Raw genomic sequence first — 21108 nt, forward strand, 5'->3', positions numbered from 1 at the left:
CAGGTGAGTCTTGGCAGGCCTGGCTTAAACAATCATCTCAGCACCTCTCAGCACCCCACCCCCTGCAGGAGGCTCAGCCAGGCTCAGGCTTCAGGTGGAAGAGGTGGCAGGGAGTCAGGCCAGAGAAAGAGAAACTAGTCAACTCCAGGGTGGGAGTCTGAGCTGGGCAAGAGAAGTACCCCAGTTGCTGGGAGGGGAAAGAACCCTAGGAAGGCTCTGGCTCTGCCCTGGTCACAAGTCACTTAGTTAGGACAAGTTAAGACATTACAATCCACCTCTGGGCTGACCTCTCAGAGTCCCCACCATGAGCCACAGCCTCCCAAAGTCAGGAACATGGCAAACTGGTGCCCTTGACCAGGGAGCAGGCGTGGCCTTTACAGGAGGGCTCAGCCTGGCTACGCAACTGGGGCTGTTCTCATCTCAACAAGGTGGTCTATGCACCTGCCTGGGGCACCCAGCCGATGCTTCAAGATGGCAGCTAAGGTGACCATGGGAGGTGACAGTCCCTGCCTGCAAGGAGCGTGGTGTCCTACAGAGTCAGGGCCACACGGTCATGTAGGAGAGACCAGTGGTGCAGGGACCTTCTCACCATCGATCAGATTTATTCTTTATTATAATGCTACAGAAATCACACGGTGTTCATGATTTGAATTTTTTTATTTTCTGAAATGGAACCATTGTACATTGTACAAACCATATCTACTGATGGAATAAATAAGTGAAAAATTATACTGCTGTACAACACACCAAAAAAAAAAAAAAAACCCAACAACAAACGAACAACAACAAAAACCCAAAACATAAGAGGACAAAAAAAAAAAAAATTAGGTAACGGTGAAAAAAAGGTCTTTTTATACCTCTAACCAGGTCCTTGGCGATAATGAACATTCCAAACCATGACATCATTTGTTATGGGAGGTCACCACCCTAGAAATAGGTCCACCGCCTTCCAGGTTTGCGGGTGTAAGTGCCAGCACTTTGTGGAATGTGTAGCCGAAGCTCCCCCAACTTCACGAGTGGCGGGAGGAAGGCTGCCCTGGGAGCCCTTTAGGCCGTGGGGCCTGGTGTCCGCGGAAGGCATCTGGGGAGGACTCCTCACCCCGGCTCACTGCCTCACCGGCCACAAGGTCTTAGATTCTGTGGTGGGAGGCGGGTGAGGGGCGCAGGGTGGGTGGGGGACGGTGGCTCCGAGCAGTGGGCTGCATCGGGGAAGGAAGCACATCTGGATTTTTGCAGTCTCACCGTCCCGCGTGGAAGGCTTTCCTGGCCAGAGAGGAGTGCAGGGCCGCTGGCGCTTGGCCGGGCCTGGCCATGGCAGGGGCCGGGGCAGGGGGTGGGGGGTGGTCCGGGCCACGGGCTCCTTCCTACCTTCAGGCACTTCAGAGAAAAACAAATGACAGCCTCGGTGTGTGTCCCGGATGTCGTCTTCATCCTCAACCGCTGCCGTTGACTCCCCCTTTGCCTGTCCAGAGAGGCCACCGCAACCGGAAGGAGACCCGGGGAGACCTGCTGCGGCCGACCTGCCGTGTCTGTGGATGCATGTCATTCTCCTTCAGCTGTCTTGGTTCTAACCTCTCATTCCCCAAAAAGAAAGGAAATAAATATCCAAATTCATCTTGCATCAAAATGGAGTTTTTGCTGCAAAGGAAAACAAGTTACTCTAGCTCTAGAGGATCTGGAGGTAAAGCCGCCTTGAGATACGCTGAGAGGTAACGCAGAGCACAGTTCTGCACAGGACTGGCTGCCTGAGGGGCAAAATTGAGAAGGATTTTTTTTTTTTAAGACAGAAACCTTTCTCGGCATTGCGAACTTCAACATTAAGATTTTCAAAGTTTTTTTTTTTTTTTTTCCCTTATTTCAGGAGACATTTTTGCATGAGGTATTTGAAATTCAGGAACATTTTGATTCTTCTTGAAGTGCAGGATATAGATTGGCTCCCTTAAAAAAAAAAAGAGCCTCACCCTCAGAAACTTTGAAAGGAATCTGGCAGACACTTTCCATGGTGGTCAGGAGAGAGATCCACACGTCAAAGGTATCAAAGGTGGTACCTGAATATGCACCAATCAGCAAAATAAAAACGAAAACAAAACAAAAACAAAAAACCACAGAACAAAGCAAACCCCCCACCCCACCCCTCACTCAACTCAAAGGGAGTTGCAAGTCCAGTGCAGTAAAGAAAGCTCAGGAAAAGGGTTAAGATCCGAGGAGTACCATCTAGGAAGTAAGAGCAAACCAGGCCTCAGAACCAAACAATCAGGCAGTTCATCCAAGGGGACATCTCCATTTTAGTGAGAGGAAGCTGTCTCGGCTCAGGCAGAGGACAGAGGCAAGGGGAGGGACTCAATCACCCCTTTCTGGAGGACTGTAGCGCTTTCCACTCCTGGGTGCCTGGTTCCTGGCCTTTGAGGCTCAATCATCAGGGTCTGCTCCCTGGTGGGGACGGTCAGCGCATCCCAGGTATGAGAGGCCATCAGATTATTGGCTCTGAGAGTCAGGAACATGCTTTGCAATCTTGCCTCCTTTGAGGGGGGGTATCTGTGTGTGTGTGGGGGGAGGCAGAGGGTAGCAGGTTACTGCGGATTTGAAATCCAGGCAACATCCTAGGAGAGAAAGTTCAGCACCAGCTCTTCCTGCCATCTGCTCCCAGCCTCCTCAGCCCTTTTATCGTCCTAAGGAGACAATTCTGCAGTCAGCCGCAGAAGCCATTTCGTCTTCGGAGGTGTGGGAGAAAGCGGTATGGTGGGGGTAGAGGGTGCAAGTGCCAGAACAATCGAAGGGTTCTGTGTGTCCGTCCGGGCCATGGTGGGCTTGGAAACACTGGCCTCAGATGCCCCGAAGAAGCTGAGAGCACATTGAGTAGCCAGCCCTTCAGGATAGTGCCCCAACATCTGAGATTCCTCGAACCTTGGACCTAGGAGCCAGGGCCCCAGGGTGTGCCCAACACCCCCACACCTGCAAATCAGGTGGCTGAGGAAGTCCCGTTCTTCCGAGGTCTCGGGATCCCCCTCCTCCCTGCCTGCTCCGCTACGATTGAAGTCCTGGGCCAGGGAGGAGAGGCGTGAGGACGGAGGCATCAGCCACCTGGACAAAACCCGAGGGCACTTTGCAAAGGGAGATGCAAAACAACCAGGAAAACATGCCAGAGGTCACCTCAAGGGCACAAGGCACAAAAAAAGAAAGCGGGAGGAATCGGGCAAACAGTGGAAAGCCCCGATGAAAACCGATTCCCTGATCGGTACCACCCTCGAATAGCTTATATCGTTAAATAGAGAAGTGGGGGAGAGGTGGGGAGGGGATGAAACAATACAGCAGCAACACAAATGTGATCTTGGCTTCAGAGACAGTGTGCAGACACTCCTGAGCTGTCGACCCCGCCTTCCCAAAGACAGTCAGTCCCTTCAACACTCAAGGGTTTTGCTTCACAGCAGAAAGTTCTTCAGTGTCTGAGAAGTTACGCTGTTCTGGGTTTTCTTGGATTTGCACTTGGTAAACTTGGAAAATTAGTAGTTCTGTCTGCACCCGAGAGGAACTGCTCAGGTGAAGTTATTCTAGAATTCAGCCTGCAGATGGACCTCCCGTGAAACATGGAAAGCAGGACTGAATGTAGTGTCTACATCTCTTCTGAGTTCTGTTGAGAGGCCTCCAGTTTCATCTTCTTAGAGGGTGGCACTCCTTCCAAATCCTTGGGGAAGAAGAGAGGATGCAGGTTAGCCTGCCGCCAGGGGAGCGGTGTAGGCCAGCCGTAGGGGAAACTGAGGACTGCTTCTATGGTTCAAAACCGCAGTTCTGACACTGGCCCACGTTTACCAAACCCCGTGTCACCAGGGCCCTCACCTGTCCCTGTCATAGCGGCTTCCCTCGGGGTCTTCTAAGCACACTGCCCCCTGTGCCTCTAAGCTCCCCACTTCCCCTTCACCACACCAGCCAGAGAGGGAGGGAGGGCCTCCCCATCATCAGCCTCCTGGTCTGTAATTAATCGCTAGGGTAATCATTTGTGCACAACCTCCAAGTTCACCTCTCCAAGCTCAAAGGCCTTGTCTGACTTTGCCATGTGGTCGGTCACAGGGCTCCTCCAGAGCCCAGCTGGGGTGCCTGGTCTGAGCAGATACTCAACACTTGTTTAACATACATGCATGTTATTCTGGGGAGAAGGCCCGTAGTTGTGAACACTTCCTAAGTCCCATGGCCCAAAAACATCCAGCACGCACGCCCCACCCTGACTTTCCCACTCCGGTATCTCCAAACTGAGCCATCACCCGAGACCTCCTGACTTTACCCACCCTGACCAGCGCCCACCCCCTCAACTCCAAGTCTGTCGATGACACCACACCTGCCCAGAGCAAAGGAGGCCTCCTTTGCTCTTCCTGGTCCCACACACCACCTATTAGCAAGGAGCTAGCAAGCAACTCCATCTCCAAACACCCTTGGACCTGCCCACCTCTCCCAGCTGCCACGTCCTTACTGTCGGCACCTGCACCCATCACCTGCCCAGATAAGGCAGCATCCTGCTCCATGCAGTCCCTAGGCAGCTTTCAACATAGTTCAAGAAATCCCCAAATAGAAACAAACACAGAACATAAAACCCACTGATGCTTTCCCACTGACTTCAGAGCAAAATGCCAGCTCCTTACCAGGCTGAGAAGACCCGGCACCCAACTGGTTGTTCTCTTCCTTGCCTGCTAGACCCAGACCCCTGGCCTTCCTTTTTGTTCTCAGGCTTGTTCCTATTTCCAGGCCCAAACCTCTGGTTCCCTCTGTCCAGAAAGCCTGCTCTCATGGCCCTGTATTCTCATCCTTCAAATTCCTGCTCACAGCCCATTTCTCTGCCTACACCAGCCCAAACAATGTTCCACTGTCAGGCCTCCTTTCATCCTCATCTTGGTTTTTCTGGAGCACGTGCTATGACCTTGTCATCTGCTTGTCCCTGCTATATCCTGGCTGTGTCTCTTCCTCACCCACCACATCATGAGCCCCATGAGGGCAGGGAGGGACCCCATCTCTGGCTCATCCTGGGTCCCTAGTATCTAACACAGGGCCTGGTCCACTATGGGTACCCAGTGTATGTTTTAATATAGAGACCCCAGTGCCTTGATGTGGGCTGCGTATGAGCTTCTTGTGGCAGACCCTGAGGCATCATAGAGAGGCTGTAAGAGCCGCCTCTGTGTTCTCCCTTCTTCTCATTCTGAAAGTGATGAAAGCTCAATGTGGTCATGACAGGACAAAGCAGGTACTGTGCCTTCTTCAGAGGATGCTGGGTCCCAATGGAGAGGAGGCCTTTGGTTCTGTAGAGCACTTGGATGGGAGGACAGCATGTGAGCTTGGGAGTGGAGCCTGCAGAGAGGTGAACTGCTCTGCGTACCAGAAGGTACAGAAGAGGACGGAGAAACAGAAAGGGGAACAAAAGAGAGGAGCTACAAGCTCAGGACAGTTGAATACAGAGAACAGCCAGAGTATTCCTCCTGTTGGGAGGTTGGGGAAGCTTTTTTTTTTTTTAAACACAGGAATGGCCAAATGTCAATGTCGAGTTGCTTAACTAAAATGCATCCTCCTCCACTTTGCTCATAGACCTGGGAGCTCTGTGGACGAATATTTGTGTCTGTGTATACATGAGAACAGTGGAAGAGGCTCCATTTCAGGTCTGGGTCCCCTGGAAATGGGACTGGAGGTTGGGGGCATGTTAGAATGTAAGAGCCCTGTACCTTTCAGATATCTGAGGGGTGGGGCAGGGCGGGGGGTAACACTAGATGCCGCCAGGGTATGGATCAAAGTTTCAAGCTAAGTTGAAAAAACAAAACAAAACAAAACAAAACTGAGTTTGGAAGGCCAGGAGATCCCAGCAGACACCCTGGTTTTTACAAACTATACACAAGGCTTTGATTTTTTTTTTTTTTTTAGGGATTGAGATCCTTTTTTTTTTTTTTTAAATTTTTATTTATTTATGATAGGCACACAGTGAGAGAGAGAGAGGCCGAGACACAGGCAGAGGGAGAAGCAGGCTCCATGTACCAGGAGCCCGACGTGGGATTTGATCCCCGGTCTCCAGGATCATGCCCTGGGCCAAAGGCAGGCACTAAACCGCTGCGCCACCCAGGGATCCCAAGGCTTTGATTTTTAATCAAGTGGGCTCATGCTATGCCTGAGGTTCTAGGTCTTGCTTTCCTCATTTCACATTGTGAGGATAATTCTTTACTGTCTGTACCTGGGTCAACCACACCCTTTTTAACAGCTGCACACCCATCTGTTTCATCCACGACCACAGATTATTTAACCAGTCCCCTTTCGACAAACTTAGGTTGTGGCCAATTTCCTGCCACTGCAAACATATCTTCCATCAACACTCCTTCTGTGTCTTTGGTCATTTGGAGGAGTGTCCTGCAGGTAAGGGGATAGAGACATTAGAGTCCAGGAGGCACTTCCCCTTGGGGGAGGCCTGGCTTACGGCTCTGCAAAGTGCAGACCACATCCTGCCACCCTCTGCCTCTTCCAACCTTTCTGCTGCTACTTTTTGTCAGTTTCTCCTGAGGTACTAGAAGATCGTTTTATTAGTTGAAGTTTTGACACCTCGGGGTCCCCAAACTACTCATTTTAGGTGAGCCCAGAGGGTTGATAGTGAAAAATCACAATGATGGCATCTGGGGCATTCCCGTGTCCAGCTCCACACCAAGTGTGTTAGCTGTATTCTCTCATCCCATCTGTGCTCTGGCCCCAAGACAGTTTCTATGACCCCATTTTGGCAGTTGCAGACAAGGAGGCTCGGTTATGCTAAGTTAAGGAGCTGGGATTCGAATCCAGGGTGTTTGTTCCTAGCCAGTAGCCACCTGTTCCTGCACTGTCTGATTCAGACCAGATGCTGACAAACAGTGATGACCCAGAACGGGGTCGAAGCAAGGGGGCAGTGCAGTCAGTTGCAAAATTCCAAAACATGATTCATCTTGCATTTAGGATTCTGAAGACTTATTGTCCCAGCAATAAAGGAAGTTGACTTTAAGTCACTAGAGCAGGCAATGCTTTTGTGGACCTGGGTAAACAAAGTGATAAAGCTGAGGCTGGGAAAGAGGATGCCTCCTCTTCCTATATCCTCCTCCCTGAGGGCTGGGCCCTGTGTCCTGGCCTTTGCTGTAGCTCTAATGCCCAGGACGGACACAGGATACTCACGAATCCTGCTCCATGGATACAGGGAAAAAACAACAAAACAAAATAACAAAACACCTTTCAACGTACCCCCGACACCCCAACGGGCTCCTGGCTGATCTGGCTGCCCCTCTGAGGCCTCGATCGAGGTACCTGAGAGATTGCGGACATCTCTGCAGCTAGACCCGCGTCTCCAGATGGCTGCCGTTCTACTTTCTCTGAACTGTTCATCGAGTTTTCCATTGAAGACTGTGAATTCTGCTCGTCAGAAGCATCTAAGGGAAAAGCAAGATGACAGAAGCTGTTTTCAGACACGTGAGATGTGGAACCAGATGGACCAATTACTAAAAATACCTGGAACTGGGTAGTTTTTGTGGCCAGGCGGTCTGTCAGGGTTGCAAGGAGCTGGGAGGGCTTGGGAAGCCTCTTAAATTTTTAGTGAGGTCATGTTAAGTGGCTGGCCCTAGGGCCTCCAGCCCTTTCCTGCACACCCACTACCTGCCGCCTGCCCCAGAGGACATCTTAGGGATGCTGCATGCTTTGTGCCATGTGCATCTGGCGCCCTCCAGTGGGCACAACATGTTCCAAACATCATGGCTGCTGACTCCTCCCTCTTTCACTCCAGAGCCTGCATGCTGCACCTGGGGAGCCTGTGGAGGTAACTGCCCTTTTGTAGACATTTCTCTTAATAATATGGGTATTTTCCTGACCATCAGAGCAATGACTGATCATTGCATAGAAACAGAAAATACAGGGAAAAAAAGTTAGAAACAGTGATTATCTCACCCCACCCACAACTACCAACCCACTAACATTTCAGAGGATTTATTTTCATCTCTCCAGATGTTCCCCCCCAACATGCATTTAATTCTCTGTTCTCCCCCTGATAGAGATCACACAGAATTTTAGAAAAAATTTTCATGTCTTTAAAAATTCTCTGAATAAAAGAGTGTGCAAGATGACTGCATGGCTTCTATCAAGCAATCACTTATTTATGAATCCTGTTTCACCAATTATTTGGGCTATTTCTTATGCATCAGTCTCTCTGCTCCCCTCCCCGTCCTGCTCCTTTAGCTGAAGGAAGTGGCAGGCCATAGTTGGCTGTACGAGGTAGCAGTGTTTGTACCTGAAGCTTATTTTGGGCATCGAGCCACAGAGCTCACGGGGGGAGCACCAACATCCTACCCAGAGCCCCACTCTGCTTGCATCCAAGGCCCTAACAACATTTGTCACCCTGATTTCTGTTTTTTTTTTAAGATTTATTTATTTATTTATTTATTTATTTATTTATTTATTTATTTATTTATGGTAGACAGAGGAGAGAGAGAGAGAGAGAGAGAGAAGCAGAGACACAGGAGGAAGAAGCAGGCTCCATGCCAGGAGCCCAACGTGGGACTCGATCCCGGGACTCCAGGATCGCGCCCTGGGCCAAAGGCAGGCGTCAAACCGCTGATCCACCCAGGGATCCCCGTCACCCTGATTTCTTTCAAAGTGCACTAGAATACGGGGCAGCCCCGGTGGTGCAGCGGTTTGGCGCCGCCTGCGGCCCGGGGCGTGATCCTGGAGACCCTGGATCGAGTCCCACATCAGGCTCTCTGTATGATGCCTGCTTCTCCCTCTGCCTGTGTCTCTGCCTCTCTATCTCTCTCTCTCATGAATGAATAAATAAAAAAATCTTTAAAAAAAAAAAAACAAAACAAAGTGCACTAGAATACTCAATAATGTCTTACTTTGAGGCTTCTGAGGCAGAAAGGAAAAAGAAAATATCCAGGCTTCAGTTTTAAAGTAAGCAAGCAATATGGAGAGATGGACCAAAGTCGGCAGCACTCCACAGCCTGAAGCCAGTGCAGGGCAGAGGGCTGGGGAGCAGGGCAGAAGGCAGGTGTGAGGCTCTCCTCTCCCAAGGAGGCTGACCTCCTGGCATGTCCATCTCAGGTAAGCTGCTGTTAACACATGCACTTACTTCCCAAACCAGCAGCCCCAATATCTTGAGGGCAGCACCCAGAGGCCCGCCACTCTGCCAGGGCCTTAGCTGGGTATTCCTGCTATCGCAGAGAGGCTTGGGGGTCTTCCTCAGGGACCCCTAAAAACCATCAAGGCTGATTACAGCCACCGTGTCAAGTGAGTCACTGTGTGGACTTAAGTGGAATGACAGGGGAAGTGCTCAAGTAACAAAATAACCCCAGTAGGGAGGAACTTTACCTAGGGCACAGGACCACACTCCCCAGAACCCTGACACTGTTTGATATTTGTTTTACTTTAAAAAAATTATTTATTTAAGTAATTTCTATACCCAACATGGCACTCCCGCTCACGACCCTGAGATCAAGAGTCACACACTTTACAGACCGATCCAGTCAGGCATCTCGATTTTGTTTTTGTTTTTTAAGATTATTTATTTATTTATTCATGAGAGACACACAGAGAGAGGCAGAGACATAGGCAAAGGAACCTGATGTGGAACTCGATCCCAGGATGCCTGGGATCACAACCTGAGCCAAAGGCAGATGCTCAACCACTGAGCCACCCAGATGCCCCTTGTTTTACTCTGAACGCCCATGTGAATGGCAATTCCTCAGAAAGTTAAACCCAGCTACTCTAGCACTAGGTAGAGACTCAAAAGAACTGAAAATAGGTCCTCAAACTAGTATTTGTACATGAATGTTCATAGTAGTACTACTTTCAACAGCCAAAAAGATGGAAATAGCCCAAATGTAAATTAACAAATGAATCAAAAAACAAAATGTGGCACATCCACACAGTGGAGTATTACTGAGTCACTTAAAGGAAGGAGGGAGTGACACCTGCTATAGTGTGGATGAACCTCAAAAACACGATCCCGGGTGACAGAAGCCAAATACAAAAAGCCCACATATTACACACCCACTTACATGAAACATCCAGAACAGGCAAATGCATACAGAAAGCAGATTGGCAGTAGGTGGGGGTTGGGACCACGGGGAAGGGGAAGCAGCAGTTTATGCATACAGAGTTTCCTTTTGGGGCGATGGAAATGTTTTGGAACTGGACAGAGGTGTATTTCTTTCTTTCTTCTTTTTTTTAAATAAAGATTTTATTTATTTGAGAGAGAGAGAGAGATCTCACACAGGAGTGTGCATGAATGGGGGGAGGAAGGGCAGAGGGAGGAGAAGCAGACTCTCTACTGAGCAGGGACCCCGGGCTTGATCCTAGGATCCCAGATCGTGACCTGAGCCAAAGGCAGATGCTTAACCAGCTGAACCACCCAGGTACCCCAGAGGGTGAATTTCATCTCAATTCTTAAAAAAAATTAAAAAAAAAATTTTTTTAATCCATGTTAACATTACATTTTATTTCCTAATATATGTTTTGCTTTAGCAAACACTTTGAACTATTTTGGCCTCCTCTGGCCTCTCCTTTTCACCTGACACAGTGAGCTCTGCAGACTGGACAGGGAGGTGCAGAAGTCATGGCCAGTCACCCGGAGAGTCATGCTGACCCCCTGCTCAGCCTGAGAGCTCCATGGGAACTGGCCCCTAAAGCTCACGTTGCACTCAAGGGCTTGGTGCAGCGGCCTGATTCTCTAGTGCTGGTGCTGGAACTCACCCAAGGGAAATTATTTTCCTAGGACCTAAATTTAGTCCAGTGAGTTTGGACATTATGTCATTCCCTGAACTCACTCAGCAGTAAACAAGTTCAAAGCAAGGTCAACAGCTGGCAACTAACCCACCCTGTCCTGCAGGCTGCATGCACCCACCTGGGAGGCTTTCATGCCTTTCCCATGAGGGCTCCCCTCAACTGTGGCACACTCTCCACCCTGCCACCCCAGCAATGCTGGGTAACTGTGGCTGGCCCAGTGGCCTGGGGTCCTCAGAAGAGGACTCTGGTATAGTTCCCGCCTAGACTGGTAAAGCTTTTGGTGGTAGTAGGGACAAGGAGGGTGGGTAGGGAGTGGGGGTAGTAGTTACCAAAACATGGCAGTTCTGGAAGCAGCGAACCAAGAAGCAATTTCTGCAGTTGAGCTTTACCTGAGTTTTAGAGCAAAGGAGATGCAGATCCCAGACATAGGAGAAATGAGGGAGAAAGCACACAGGATGGGAAAGAAGCCAGGATGTGTGCACACCCGGACCTGCAGATATGTATTACCTCCCCTCACTCACCAGGCCTTCCTGACATGTCAGGCTCAGGCTTGGGTGAGCACTTTGCTTTCTTTCCTGCCCCATTCCTTTTGGGGACTTGATGAGGAAGGCAACTTTCATTTGTCTCATTTTATAAATAAGGAAACAGGAAGGCTTGCAGGAGGTGACGCTGTCAGCCCAAGGTCGTGCTGCTAGCAAGTGTCAGCCTAGATATGACTGGTCCCCGGTCCCAGCCCACTGGTTCCACTGCCCTCTGACCGCAGAGCCACAGTATCACAGGGCTGTCATGGGGACAAGAGAGGATGCTCACCTGGAAGGCCCATGTCAAACCTCCTGCCACTATGGTGGCTTTTAACTGAGGATGATTTTGCCCCTTGCCCCTGGGGGGGCATCTGGTAGTGTCTGAAAATATTTTTGGTGTCACAACCAGGGGTGGGGCATGCTACTGGCAGCCGGTGGAGAGAAGCCAGGATGCTTCCCAACATCCCACCACACATGGGATGGCCCCACATGAAAGACCCATATGGCCCCAAATGCCAATAGTACTGAGGCTGAGAAACCCTGCCCATCACTTCTCTGGAGGAAAACGGAGATCTACTCAAATTTCATTTTATTTTATTTTTTAAAGATTTTATTTATTTATTCATGAGAGACACAGAGAGAGGAAGAGATACAGGCAGAGGAAGAAGCAGGCTCCATGCAGAGCCTGATGAGGGACTTGATCCCAGGACCCTCGGATCATGACCCTAGCCAAAGGTAGATGCTTAACCACTGAGCCACCTAGGTGCCCCTCTACCCAAATTTTAAATGCCTGCACGTCCAAGGTGATTGTTAAGGGTAGTCTTAAAAAAGGTTATAATCACATCTAGATTCTTCTAGATGCACTATCTCTCTAATGAGTCGTGGGGGAGCACATTAGACTCAACAGTGGTCCTCCTGGGCAGGGGGAGGACATTGGAGGCTCTGGGTGAGGGGGCTGTCCAGTCTGTGTCCTGAATTATTTCCTGTGTGTAGGGTCACCTGCATCCCTCCTACCCCCCCACCCACAGGTCTACCTGGCACATGAGCGCCTTCCTCATCCGGCTCAGAAAGGGAAGGCACACCAGGTCCTGAGACCCTCGTGCCTGGCTGGCTCCCCACTCCCCCTGCATGTCCCCAGGCACTGCCCCTTGGTCTCTTCTGCTTGCACTGCTCATTCCCCTTCTATCCCATTGCTCATGCTTGGGTATGCCCAAGTCAGGCAGCACCTCCTCCAGAAAGCCTTTTCTGAGCCCACTAGGCTCCCTTTTCTTACTAACATAGCATTGATCACAAACTCAAAAGCCCCCTTAAGGGCCAGGCAGTGCCACGAATGAGTCATGGGGATGGTTCAACTCAGACACAGATAAGAAAAAAACAAAACAAAACAAACACACACACACACACACACACACACACACACACACACACAAACCCTAAAGGAATATTCCCCTGTTCCTTTTTTTTTTTTTTAATTTTATTTATTTATTCACGACAGACAGAGAGAGAGAGAGAGAGAGAGAGAGAGGCAGAGACACAGGCAGAGGAAGAAGCAAGCTCCATGCAGGGAGCCCGACGTGGGACCTGATCCTGGGTCTCCAGGATCACACCCTGGGCCGAAGGCAGGTGCTAAACCACTGAGCCACCCAGGCTGACCCCTATTCTCCTGTTCCTTAAAGAAATAGATATTCCCCAACCTCTCAGACTTTTACTTGTCTACTTTCGATGAGAAATAGGTTAAAAAAAAAAAAAAACGTAATTTTTCCTTTAAATGTACAATAAGAAAAGCAACAGTGATCATGGAGTAATATGAGGGCACAACTCTTGGGACTCAGTGTCATATCAGGGAGCGGCGGGGAGTGTGGTAGCTGGCCAAAGTGGGCCCACTCACCCTCCCTGGAAGGGCAACCACGTGTCTGCTCTAACGGGTGCTGCTCCATGGAAAAGCAGACTCAGTATTGTCAGATCTTCTGATTTCCTCAAGAGAAGGTGGAAATCAATCTTATTTTAAGTGAAATTATTTCATTTTAAAATTTTGACATCCAATTCAAATTAAAAATAAAAATAGCAGCAGCCCCATGCCATGCGCTAGATCTAGTCTGTCTGCGACCCCTGGGGAGTCTCATTCTCAATTTTGGTGTCCATATCCCCCTGCTTCGCTCTGAGTTCTTGGGGCAGGAGGCGGACCAGCACCAAGTCTCACACAAAGCAGGTGTGGGAAAGTGTGTCAAAGACAATGGAACGGGTTTTGAATCGATGCCATGACACAGAGAAGCCTCCCTCCCTAAGCACAGAGAAGCCTGGACTCCAGGCCACTGCCTTCCCTGTTGGGTAAAGAGCACAGCAGCCAGATCTCATGCTCAGCTTGGGTGTCTGCAGTGCTCTACCCCAGCTGGCCCTCCTCATCCTCCCTTCACAGATTCTGGCGAGGCCATCCCTCCAGATGCTAGGGGTCACCCTCCAGTCCCCGCTCAGCCCAGGTACCACCTGTCAACACATACTCCATCTTGGACCTTCAGAATATACCTCGATATCGGACAATCAAGAACTATGGACTGGTCTTCTTAGGTGTAATGATAGTACTTGTGATCATGTAAAAAAATCTTTTTAAATATATATATAATAAATATCTATATATTTTTAATATTTTATATATAAATATATATTAAAATATTTTTAAATATATATATTTTAGCATATATATATATATACACTTATTTATTTATGAATGAATGAATTACTCAGAGAGAGGCAAGACATAAGCAGAGAGAGAAGCAGACTCCCTGTGGGGAGCCCAAGGTAGGACTCGATCCCAGGACTCCAGGATCATACCCTGGGTCGAAGGCAGACGTTCAACCGCTGGCGTCCCAGAAAATTCTTATTTTTAAGAGATGTGTACTGAAGTGTTCAGGGAAGAAATGCTGTAAGATCTGTAAGTTACCTTCAAATGCCTCCCTCCCCAAATATTACAGACAAAGCAAAACAAATTAATAATTGCCAAATTCAGTGGGCATATACAGGACAGTACCCTGTTCTTTTCATTTTTCTGTATGTTTGAAAATTTTCATTAAGAATCCAGAGATCCGGGCAGCCCAGGTGGCTCAGCGGTTTAGTGCCACCTTCGGCCCGGGGTGATCCTGGAGACCCAGGATCGAGTCCCACGTCAGGCTCCCTGCATGGAGCCCGCTTCTCCCTCTGCCTGTGTCTGTGCCTCTCTCTATCTCTGTGTCTCTCATGAATAAATAAAATCTTAAAAAATAATAAAAAAATAAAATAAAATAAAGAATCCAGAGATCTGGGCGGCCTGGGTGGCTCAATGATTTAGTGCCCAGGGCGTGATCCTAGAGACCCGGGATCAAGTCCCACGTCAGGTTCCCTGCATGGAGCCTGCTTCTCCCTCTGCCTGTGTCTCTGCCTCTCTGTCTCTGTCTCTCTCTCATGAATAAATAAATAAAATCTTAAAAAAAAAAAAAAGAATCCAGAGATCTCGGGAATCTGGGTGGCTCAGTGGCTGAGTGTCTGCCTTTGGCTCAGGTCATGATCCCAGGGTCTCTCTATGTCTCTCATGAATGAATAAATAAAATCTTTTCAAAAAAGAATCCAGGGGGATCCCTGGGTGGCGCAGCGGTTTGGCGCCTGCCTTTGGCCCAGGGCGCGATCCTGGAGACCCAGGATCGAATCCCACATCAGGCTCCCGGTGCATGGAGCCTGCTTCTCCCTCTGCCTGTGTCTCTGCCTCTCTCTCTCTCTCTCTGTGACTATCATAAATAAATAAAAATTAAAAAAAAAAAAAAAAAAAAAAAGAATCCAGGGATCCCTGGGTGGCTCAGAGGTTTAGCGCCTGCCTTTGGCTCAGGGCGTGATCCTGGAATCCTGGGATCAAGTCCCACATCAGGCTCCCTGCATGGAGCCTGCTTCTCCCTCTGCCTGTGTCTCTCACGAATAAGTAAATAAAGTTAAAAAAAAAAAAAAGATAAAATCTTAAAAAAGAATCCAGAGATCTCAAAATAGACAAAAATAAACATACACATATATGTCCTCCACAACCAGACTACTTCTTACCGCCTCCATTGCTCCCACCCTGCTCACACCAGCAGTCATCTTCCATTTGGATGACTGCTATAGCCCTACTATCTGTTCCCAATCACAGCAACCAAACTGATTCTCTAGACCATGGCACTCAATCCTGTCTTACTCTGCACAGAAGCAAGGGCCTGTTTAGTGGCCTAAGATACCCAACACTCAAGGTCCTTCGATTTCATCTCTGATTTCATCTCACTTTGTGAACCCTTCATACTCCCTTGCCCAGCCACTGAGCATACCCTTGCCTGAGGGCCTTCGCACCGCCCATTCCATCTGCCATAGTGCTTTCTCCCACTTTTCCACAAGGTTTGCTCCCTTACCTAATTTTAGCCTAATATGCTCTAATGTCACCTTCTTAATGAGGCCTTCCCTGGCCACCCTATTTAAAAATGAAACAGTCCCCATAATTCACCAAGACTCTCTATTTCTCTTATGGTTTGCCACAGAACTTATCTTCCAAAAACTAGACTGTAGGATTTTTAAATTCCCCCACAAGAATATGAGCTAGTCTAGGCATTACCTTTCTTCTACCGTGATCTTCTAGGGGCTGGCATGTAACAGGGCCTCCTAGAGACCTATCAACCGACTACATGAAGGCTCAGTCCCTGCAGACACATACCTTCGGCCCCAGGGAGCTCCTTCCCATCGGCCTGGGTCTCATCAGCCTTGGCGTCAGTACCTTCGCCAGGCACAGCTGAGCTGGGCTCCGGAGCAGGGCTGGAGTTACTGCTATTCTCCTGTTTGATCGGGGAGGCATCTGCGATGGAGCTCTGGTTGCTGTTATCATCTGCAAGGGGAACAGAATCATAGGGTGAAATGCCACAGCTACTGAAGAAAGGTAAGTTAGGGGCTCAGCTTTCTGACAGAACCACAGGGTGAAATGCCACAGCTACTGAGGAAAGGTGTGTTAGGGGCTCAGCCTCCTTCCTCCCAGGGAAGGAGACACTTCGGAAATAAGCCAGCCACCTGGGGCCATTCTGCATGTTCTGCAAGGAAGAGGCTTCTGGGAGCTTCCCCTGCTGGCTCAGTCCTTGGGGGAGGAGAGGTGCAGCTGTCTACAGACAGGGCTTCCCACATTTTAAGTCTTTAGAGGACATTTGAGGCCTCGTTCTGGGTGAAGAAGCCAGATTTGTGCACCTGGCTCTGTAGCAACACAAAGGCTGAAGCATGGTCCATTCCGCAGTGTTGCCAAAAATGTTCCATTGATCTAACCAAGTGTCTAGACCAACTTCCACCTGATACAAAATAAAAGAGTGAGAGGGACATGTTAACAGAAGGGAGGGTATTCCACAGAATAATCCACCCAGCTCTTCAGGTCAAAAAAAGAGAGACAGAGATGGAGACAGGGAGAGAGGGAGAGAGAGAGAGAAAGAGAGAAGCAGGGAAGATTATTATAAAGAAATTCAAGAGAATTAACAGCTAAATAGGACATGTGAAAACTACTTAGATTCTGTTTGGAATGTGCCAGCTTGTAAGGGACATTTTGGAACAACTGGGGAATTTGAATATAGTCTGGGATTTAGAAGACTTGATGAAGTAACTATGACTTTTGTTAGGAGTGAAAGCATCGCAGGTGTATAGAAATGTCATTTATTCGTGACGCATGCTGAAGGTTTAGCCACAGACTTAAAACATAATGCAGGGAAACTTATTTTAAAACACTTCAGCATGGGCTGCCTACGATTGTCAGAGTTCCCTGAACTTAACACTTGAGAGCTATGCATGTTTTATATGTAAATTGCACTTCAATTAAAAAACTTAATATATTAAAAAAAAAGATGAGGCAAACATGGCATGCTAGTGAAAACCTAGGTGACAGATATATGAAGTTCATCACACTATTCTTCCTACTGTTCTCATGAAATTTTTCATAATACAGAGAAAAAAAGAGAAGCTATCTGAACAAAGCATTTGTGGTTGAGCTGGTGGCAGGGCTGAGAGTCCAGGGGCACATATCCCCTGGCCCTGAACCCTATCTTAGCCTGAGAGAGTCATGTTAAGTTGCAGATACCCAAGTGGCGATTTCAAAAATATTACCACACTGCTTTTCTGGGCCATGCTGGGCACCTGGGACTGAGACTACTTTTGTAAAACAGAGAACGAGAGGGAGACACGGAACAGCACACTCACACATTCTAGGCACCTACTACATGCTGGCACTGAGCAAAAACATTGACGGTCACTTTGTTTCATCTTCCCAACAACCTGCCAGGTAGGGGCCGGTACCTCCCTCCTGTACAGAGGGAGAGACTGAGGCTCTAAGCAGCAGAGCCCCTTGCTCAGGTTGGTCTGCCCAACTCCAAACAACCTGCTGAGGAAGCGCCAGGCAGTCACACGGTCCCAGCCAGGTAAACTGCATCTTATTCTAAGTGTACTAGTTACACAAAAGCATCCTCTTGTTAATTCTGGGACTTGAAAAAAAAAAAAAAAAAAAAAGTGTGCTCTCCTGATTTTCCCTTTTAAGAAAATCTGAACTTCCTTCCTATACCAACCTAGGTGTGCATGTGTGTGAAAGGCAGAGACCCAACCCGTGGGTCCCAGCATGAAGTTATGTTAATTAAGGACAACAAGCACTAATGTTTAACAAGTTAGCTGCTGGAGATTAACCTGGTCACCTGGTAACCACATGACCCTGACACTCAAGTTAACACTAGTAGATTCTCAGACACGAAAGAGGTGGCTGCAGATGCCCACTACCCCAGTGGGAGCCTTTCAGATCATCCTGCCCAGGCCTATATCTTTCCTTGCCTTTGGACACATCCATGTCTGGTGGCTACACACAGGTCTTGGGTGCACATGTACTAAAATGGAAAGGATACTGAGAAGGTGAGTGAGGCTCCTATATCAGGAATGCCTGGGCTGGTGGCCACACACTTGGATTCTGCCTCCAAAGAACCTCAAGGCCACCACTGGCATTCATGAGCTTCCTAACCTGGGGCAGCCACTGCCCTGAACCTTCATTTCCTTATCTGCATGAGACTTGTTTTTACGATGAAATGAGTTAAGACATGAAATGGGCTTAGCGAGATGCTTGGCACATTGTGACAGCTCCTTAAATGTCATCTATTAACACGCCAAAGGGCTTTTAGGGAATTATCTTATTTAATACTCAAAAGGACTTTATGAAGTGGGCATTACCATTCCCATTGGACAGATTGAAAACAGACCTAAAGGTTACATGTTAAATAACAAACCCGGGGGAGATCCTGGGGAGTCAGATGTGAAAGCAGGTGGGATTTTGTCCTCTGCTCTATAAGGCTCTCACCTGTGAGCTGGGGGGGGGGGGGGTGTCTTCTCAATCCCTAGAGAGTGGGGATCTAAGTGATGCCAGGGGGCAGATTTGTCCCAGCTCAAATACCTAGTTAAATTGTGCCCAATAATTCAATTGCGATTGTACAGCCAGTGAGGGGCTTTCTTGACACATCAGCCATCAGCAAAACCCCTCTGTACTTTCTTGAAGCCTGCCCTCGGAGCTCGTGATTGTGTTTTCTAGAATGGTCAGCTTAGGCAAATGGCACTCCTTCCCCAGAGCAAGACAGCCCCGGAACCAGAGGGGGCAGAAACTCGATCAAACCAATATTTCCCTTTGGTGTACTTATTTATCTAATACCAGCTTGGTGTATGAAAGGCCTGGGTGGTCAAAAGGACAATAGAAACTGGGATCAAAAGATGGGAAAAGGCAAGTGGTACAAGCTGTTCTACTGGCAGACCAGGCAGGTGGTCCTGGAGTGGCCACAGCCTCTGGTAGAAACAGCTGCTGCCGCCTTGAGGGAACATACTCCCAGAGATTCTGGGTCTGATTTTTCAAAGGATGGCAGAAATGCACATTTCCTAATTTATGAATATCAGAAACCCCATTTTTCAGAAATTTTATGTTTGAATCTCTCAGGTCAGAAGTCAGGCAGGATTGCCAGGAACGTTCCGTCTCAATCTGGGCTGGTTACACGGATGAATGTAATCTGGATACATATCATGAAGCCATCACTTATGATTTGTGCCTTTCCTCTCAGTTAAGAAGGCAAAACAGGAACTCAACCCCAGCAGTGTCAAAACTGCAGACTGGCTAAAGCAGGTCTCCAGCCTGGATTCAATCAGTGAGACATAACTTTTGAAAATAAGTCAGCGAAGAAAGGCAAGATGTCAATGTGGAAGGCAGGTCCCCAGGGTCCCAGAGTGATTAACAGGATGTTAAAATCCAGTTTAGAGTTTCCCAGCAGCCAAAGCAAAATCAGAAATGGAAAATATCATCATTTTTATGGTAGGTCAGGCCTAGGAGGGAAAATGAGCATATACCCAAAAAAAGAGTTCCTGAGCACACATGGGACTGACAGGTCCTCTCCTGTGAGGTTTGTGTCACTAGGCAAGAAGGTCTTATTTTACGTCTCTGGCTTGTTTTATGTTTCATGGATTGCTGTGCTGGGAACAGAAGTTTCTCCTCCGCTGAGCCTTCTCTTGGGTACAGAGGCCTCCTGGTGCTGCCCAGCCCTCCTACCCTCGCCTGGAATGTGAACAAACCTGCTGGTGAGAACAAAACCCGAGGGCCCTGCCACAGCCCAGGGCCTGGCAGGAGAGCTCACCATGCATGTCCATCATCCCTGGGGAGGAGCTGTTCTCCGGCGTGGTCACCTCAGAGCCACACTTCTCATCTTTGCCTTTTTTCTTGTTCTTGTTCTTCTGGAGGAGAAAATGGAGCAGAAACTGAGTCACCATATTGTGTGTGCATGCGTAAGCAAGCCCCTGGGGGGGTGATATGAATATTTTATTCAGCTGGTTCATCTTGGAGCCCGCAAGTCTCTGGAGGGCTCTCCCTGGCCTGCATTTGAACATGTCTCATTACGGGCCTCACCTGCAGAAGGAAGGATTCTGGGGCTGGGCTGGGGGCGGGGTGGTGGAGGCTGGGCATAAACCTGCCTTGTGTGTGAGGTTAGCATTAGCAGGCATGCAAACAGCCAGGCTCATGAGAATTTCCTCCACCTTCAGAGAGAGTATCTAGGGAAAAGGCCAGAGTCACCTTGCCCAGAGCAGGTAGAGTGATGCCAGGTGAGGGATGGAGAAGACCCAGGTCACATACTCCCACTATCTGTAGGCCCCAGGGCTGACTCCCAGCATCACAATGGAAGGACAGGTGAGGAGAAAAATCCAAGGTGAAGGGATGGGGAAGAGGATGCTCTGTGTGTGCAGTCCCATTTTTTTTTTTCCTTTTTTAAATAAATGGAATAGAATTGTATTAGAAATTACCTGTGTCGGGCAGCCCCAGTGGCCCAGTGGTTTAGCACAGCCTGCAGCCTGGGGCGTGATCCTGGAGACCCAGGATGGAGTCCCACATCGGGCTCCCTGCATGGAGCCTGCTTCTCCCTCTGCCTGTGTCTCTGCCTCTCTCTCTCTCTGTGCCTCTCATGAATAAATAAATAAAATCTTAAAAAAGAAAAAAAATGACCTGTGTCCATGGGTAAGGCTCATTAAATTACGGCACATTCTTTCAATGTAATGTAATGCAATAATTACCAAGAATAAGACGGCTCTTCATGTCCTAATGTGGAATGATCTACAAAAATATCAGCATATTAGAATATCTCCAAGATGTATAAAAGGATGCTGTAGAACACGGGAAGGGAAGACCACTATTAATGGGGGAAAAAGGACATGTGGACCTCTCTCCACACGTGTGTCTGTGTGCACTTTCTCTGGAAGGATAAACAAACACTGGTCACCTCCAGGGAAATGAGCTGGGTGGCATGGGGGCCATGCACAGGGATGG

The 21108-nt window shown here is 48.6% G+C and overlaps 1 protein-coding gene across 2 annotated transcripts in view; it reads right to left on the reverse strand.

The window, feature by feature from the left end:
• Positions 1-638: 638 nt before the first annotated feature.
• The window catches only part of BCL7A (BAF chromatin remodeling complex subunit BCL7A), a 30958-nt gene continuing 10488 nt past the window's right edge, over positions 639-21108 (reverse strand). Inside the window, exons 3-6 of one of the 2 annotated variants that reach the window (XM_025473824.3) lie at positions 19928-20024; positions 15970-16137; positions 7285-7406; positions 639-3682 (exon numbers count right to left, since the gene is read on the reverse strand). In XM_025473824.3, coding sequence (XP_025329609.1) covers positions 3611-3682; positions 7285-7406; positions 15970-16137; positions 19928-20024 — 459 coding nt within the window. In that variant the 3' untranslated portion in view covers positions 639-3610. Of the gene's footprint in view, positions 3683-7221; positions 7407-15969; positions 16138-19927; positions 20025-21108 lie in introns of both variants that reach the window. The other variant, XM_025473823.3, reaches the window with a different exon arrangement.

This window comes from Canis lupus, chromosome 26, assembly GCF_003254725.2.
Source record: "Canis lupus dingo isolate Sandy chromosome 26, ASM325472v2, whole genome shotgun sequence".
Taxonomy (NCBI): domain Eukaryota; kingdom Metazoa; phylum Chordata; class Mammalia; order Carnivora; family Canidae; genus Canis; species Canis lupus.